Here is a 5,444-nt window from a genome sequence, read left to right on the forward strand (position 1 = left end):
TCCAGTCCAATGGGGGTCTCTGGGAGAAGCAGTGGGCCTTAGGGGCATCCCACCGAGACCTCCACAGACTGCAACATGGGCCTGGGGGGACACAAGAAGACAGTCCAGTAAGTGTCTGAGGGGACACAAGAGGACCAGGTCCAGTAAGTGTCTGAGGGGACACAAGAGGACCAGGTCCAGTAAGTGTCTGAGGGGACACAAAGGACCAGGTCCAATAAGTGTCTGAGGGACACAAGAGGACCAGGTCCTAAGTGTCTGTGGGGACACAAGGGACCAGGTCCAATAAGTGTCTGAGGGACACAAGACCAGGTCCAGTAAGTGTCTGAGGGGACACAAGAGGACCAGGTCCAATAAGTGTCTGAGGGGACACAAGAGGACCAGGTCCAATAAGTGTCTGAGGGGACACAAGAGGACCAGGTCCAGTAAGTGTCTGAGGGGACACAAGAGGACCAGGTCCAGTAAGTGTCTGAGGGGACACAAGAGGACCAGGTCCAGTAAGTGTCTGAGGGGACACAAGAGGACCAGGTCCAATAAGTGTCTGAGGGACACAAGAGGACCAGGTCCAATAGTGTCTGAGGGGACACAAGAGGACCAGGTCCAGTAAGTGTCTGAGGGGACACAAGAGGACCAGGTCCAGTAAGTGTCTGAGGGGACACAAGAGGACCAGGTCCAATAAGTGTCTGTGGGGACACAAGAGGACCAGGTCCAATAAGTGTCTGTGGGACACAAGAGGACCAGGTCCAGTAAGTGTCTGAGGGGACACAAGGACCAGGTCCAGTAAGTGTCTGAGGGGACACAAGAGGACCAGTCCAGTAAGTGTCTGAGGGGACACAAGAGGGACCAGGTCCAGTAAGTGTCTGAGGGGACACAAGAGGACCAGGTCCAGTAAGTGTCTGAGGGGACACAAGAGGAACCAGGTCCAGTAAGTGTCTGAGGGGACACAAGAGGACCAGGTCCAGTAAGTGTCTGAGGGGACACAAGAGGACCAGGTCCAGTAAACACATTTATATTTCTCTAGTCCGTGGAAACGACAGGTGTGAAAGGAGGAGACAGGAGCGCATGCAGGAGACGAAGAGGAAAGAGGAAACGCAGGCAGACGCCATCAGACCATCAGAGATAAAGACGGCGGAGACGGCGGCCCACACCACAGACTGGGACAGGGTCTGTCCCGTGTCCACGTCTTACTTGTCCCCGTCCTGAGATAAGCGGTGCTGAGCTGGCCCAGGCTCCTCCCCCTGATGCCCAGGCTCCTCCCCCTGACGCCTCCACACTACTCCGTATTTCCTCTGCTCTTCGATCCACAGGTCCGTCCGAGCTCCGCCCACCGTGGTCCACATCCACCGCCCAGGGTCCGGTCCTGAGTCCCAGATCCACAGAGGCCTTCACCCCTCCAGCAGCTGTCCGGTTCTGGTTCTGGTTCTGGTTGTGGTTGTGGTTCTGGTTCTGTTTAGTGTTCCCTTTGGGTGCACAGTTCACTGGTTAGTCACACACAAACACCCAGCACACACTGCACTCATGGACCTGCACAGGATCTGGTCCAGGACGGGGTTCACTCAGTTTTCCCTCCACATTTCTCCTGTGGAGCTGAACAGTCAGATTCAAACTCATGAAAACACATTCAGTTAGAATTTTCCTTCAACTGAGGCTTCACTTCCTCTTCATTTTCTCTGCTGTTAAACGTTGGTTCCAACTGTTGTTGTTGTTCACACGGACACTTATGTGACGCACATGACGCCAGGACCAACACATGTGTGTTAAAATAATTAACAATTAAATTAAACAATTACAGAGATAATTAACAGATTCAGCTCTAATTTATTCCATAAGACAGACAGAGGGAGAGAGAGAGAGAGAGACAGACAGACAGACAGACAGACAGACACACAGACAGATAGATAGATAGATAGATAGATAGATAGATAGATAGATAGATAGATAGATAGATAGATAGATAGATAGATAGATAGATAGATAGATAGAAGCAGACGTCGTTAACATTAATTGGATCACAGATGAAAATAACACAAGTGGTTCCAGGTACAATAACCCCGCCCCTGGCACAACAAACCCCGCCCCTTGCACATATTGTATCTTATTTTCTTATTCATGGTTCTAGCTGATGTCAGATCAGTTGTTTCGATATTTGTACCAAGTTTGAAGTAAATTGAAACAAAATGGATGTGTTTTATAGACATGTGAAATTTCACCCATTAGAAGAAATGAGAGAAAAAAGATTTGAAAACAGTTCTAAACTGTGCCCTACTGTTCCCTAAATGTAATCCCATCTCTTCTGGTCAGTGGTAATCTGTAACACAGGTACGTCTGAATTCAACCAAGAGTTTTACTGATAAAGTCTAAACAAACAAACAAACAGAACCTAAAAACAACTGCCCTTATTACCCTTTTTTTTTGGGGGGGGGGGGGGGTCAAAAGACAGGTGTTGCACTCTGGGAAAATCTCTCTTTCACTCTTTCTCCTCTCTCTCCGTCTCTCTCTCTCTCTCTCTCTCTCCATCTCTCTCAGCCCAGTTTGTTCTGTACAATGTGACAGAAAACCACCAGGAGGAGCTATTCCTCCACTTATAGAAGGAGGAGGTCCAGGAGTTGGAACTGACAGTGTTTTTTTTTTTTTTTTGGGGGGGGAGGGACCCTAAAGACACACAAACATACATGCACCAGAGCAACATATGATTTTTGTTTTTGTATTTTTCAGTCATAGGGACAGATTTGTTGTTATTTCATGAAGTTAACTGTTTTAGTTTTAGACCTGCAGATTTCAACTATTTATTTCAAAAAAAAAAAAAAAAAAAAAAAAGATCAAATTTAAGCCATAATGCTCATAATGTTTTGAACCAAAAGAGCAAAAAAAAGGGTAGGAGGAATCCCCTTTAATTGGCCATGGCTGGTCTGGTCCTTGGGCTGTGACTGTGCCGCTGGGGGTGCTGGGGGGGGGACTGATGGTGTCCTCCCCTCCCCAGGCTCTGCATGCTGCCCCCCCCCCCCCCCCCCCCCCCCCCCCAGCCATATTAGTTTATAAACTCAAAACAGATAGTAACTGATACAAATATATTATTATAGATATTAAATTATTTAACTCATTTTTGTATTGTGACTGCCTCCACCGCTAACGCCAGAGGCAGTTGGTCAGTACTCACTCACCCCCACATTGTCTTGTAAGTATCACTAATAAAAAAAATAAAAAATGAAAATAATAATAATAATAATAATAATAATAATAATAATAATAATAATAATAACAGTTCAGATGTAAAAGAAGTTGAAACCACGTTGTGTTACAGTCAAAGGGTTTTTCTGGGACGTTCTGCATGTTCAAAGACAATGTTTAGTTTTTAGTTTGCACTTATACGACTACTGATGCTGTTATAAATAAACAAAAGTTGAATTGGGTTTCGACAACTCCACTGAAGAGATCTGGAGGGAATTTGAAGACACTAGAACATTAATAAATTCTATATTTTGTTTGGGTTAAAGTGATGGAAAACAGACATATAATTCTGACATGTTTGGGTTAATTTAGGGAATTGCTAAAAAGAGAAAACGGTGAGACATTTTCAGCCTTCAGGTGCATCAGAAGCAGGAGTTAAACAGGAGTTAAATCTGCCAAACGCTGCTTGTGTTTTAAAAGCGCAGACGTGGACATAAGGACCAGGTCTTTTCTTACCTCCAGTTCACTGAGGCTGATGTGGGACTGGCTTTCTCGGCCCCAGTCCCCCCCTTCCACAGGACTCAGACTGAGCCCCAGAGGACTCGCCGAGGGCTTGAGGGTCTTGGGTCTCTCTGGGGGGTCTGTCAGGCCCTCCGCACTGACTGACTGCCCCAGAAGGATGGGGGGAACCGAACTGGCCCTGGACGACTGGCAGAGGCGGAACAGTTTACGCTGAGCCGCCGGCCTCGGGCTGTTGGGTTTGGGGCTCATGGGCCGAATTGGGCTTTCCGTGGTCAGACCCTCTTCAGCCACCGAGTGGGATCTGGACCACAAAGGGAACGGCTGATGGGGGCTGGACGGTGAAACCGGACTGCTGTGATGGAACGGCGGGAATGCGTCTGAGAACGGTGTCACAGGTAGACCGCTGGACGAGCACTTCCGTCTCTGGCCCTCAGATTTACATTCCAGAAGGTTCTCCTGTCCGCTGCTCTGAGGGACGCCCCGCTTGGAGATGGGATCGGTGTGACGTAGGGCTCGCAGGGCAGATGGAGACCCTGGATTACTGAGCTGGTCCAGGACCGGAGAAGGGAGGAAGTCCACGTGGTCCTGCCCAGAAGCAGCGTTACTACCACACTCCCCTTCAGGCACTGAAAGAGTCCTCTTCAGCAGCTCGGCCTCCTTGGACCTCTTCAGCTTTCGCCAAGGTTGTTTGGCTTTACCGCAGTCGCCTTCGATACCCACAATGCCCTGCTGCTCATGGTCTTTATCTATATACCGGGTCTCAAACAGACTGGACAGGGACTTGTGGGCCTGGGCGAAGCGCATGCGTAGGTTTAAACTGTCGTTGCTCCTGCTCCTCTTGTAGTTGTGTCCATTAGGGGAGTGGACCTGCCTCTGGAGCAGGAGGGGGGGGTCCAGGCTGGGTTCTTCAGCCCCTTCCCCACTGCTCCCTTGGCTGACCAGCTGCTTGACATGGTGTGTGCATGGGGTTGTACGGGAAAAGCTATTTCCCTCTTCATCCGCGTCGTAATGTTCCGCTTGGGGGGTGTTTGTCGAAGGAAATCTGCTTTGATGAAAACGTCATCGTCTGAGTTTTCCCCTTGAGACCCCTGGTCGCTCTGAGGAGAAGAGACTCTTTTCTCTGGGAACTCTGGGGATTCCTCCTCACTTTGGAACACTTTGAGCCTTTAGCTTTCCTAAAAGAAGGCATCTTGGAAAAAACACTGAACTTTGACACTTTACTCCCTGTCTGGCTGCTTTTATTTTTGCTCTTCTTGCTCATTTTATCAAAGTTGGCATTTCTAGGTGAACCATCAAACTGGGGATCATCTGGATCAATGCAGCTGCTGCCAACTGAAGAATAAAACACAGCGTCGTAAGCCACAGTTTTAGGTCTACAGCACCTTTGACTACCACCACGAAGCAAAGGGTTTACTTCATGGAAAGGCTCTTTCTCCGGCTCACAATGTTGGTCTGGACTTGTGAGGTTGGAGGGATCCCCCGAAAGGCTGATACTATCTTTCATTTCCTCCGCAGGTACCATGATCTCATGTTCTTTTACCGTTCCGACATCTGCTGTTCCAAAGTTTTCCTGTGAATTTTCAGCCTCCAGAATTGGCTCTAAACTACTGACGGCAAGTAGACTGACAACGACATCAGGGTGTGAGTATCTTAATATCCTCAACTCAGGCTGATCCACTTGTTCTGTCGACTGCTCGGTCAGTGTATGTTCTTCCAAAGGTTGTGGTAAGCAGCTTTTACCGTTAACTTCAATTTCG

General features: G+C 48.3%; 1 protein-coding gene across 1 annotated transcript; it reads right to left on the minus strand.

Annotated features, from left to right (window-relative positions):
- Positions 1 to 1,367: 1,367 nt before the first annotated feature.
- On the minus strand, positions 1,368 to 4,834 carry LOC115416674 (uncharacterized). The gene is made up of 2 exons (XM_030130522.1): positions 3,682 to 4,834; positions 1,368 to 1,457 (listed from the first exon to the last, which is right to left on the minus strand). Exons 1-2 carry the CDS (start codon positions 4,489 to 4,491, stop codon positions 1,383 to 1,385), a joined length of 885 nt encoding a protein of 294 aa, XP_029986382.1. The 5' UTR covers positions 4,492 to 4,834; the 3' UTR covers positions 1,368 to 1,382.
- Between the last annotated feature and the right edge of the window lie 610 nt (positions 4,835 to 5,444).

The sequence above is a fragment of the Sphaeramia orbicularis genome, unplaced genomic scaffold (genome assembly GCF_902148855.1).
Source record: "Sphaeramia orbicularis unplaced genomic scaffold, fSphaOr1.1, whole genome shotgun sequence".
Lineage (NCBI taxonomy): Eukaryota > Metazoa > Chordata > Actinopteri > Kurtiformes > Apogonidae > Sphaeramia > Sphaeramia orbicularis.

Bases quoted from the DNA above. Each gene is read 5' to 3' on its own strand.
- LOC115416674 (XM_030130522.1), bottom strand. From the start codon at position 4,491: ATGCGCTTCGCCCAGGCCCACAAGTCCCTGTCCAGTCTGTTTGAGACC. The intron at 1,458-3,681 runs GTAAGAAAAGAC...GTGCACCCAAAG, and splicing joins TCAGCCTCAGTGAACTGGAG to GGAACACTAAACAGAACCAG.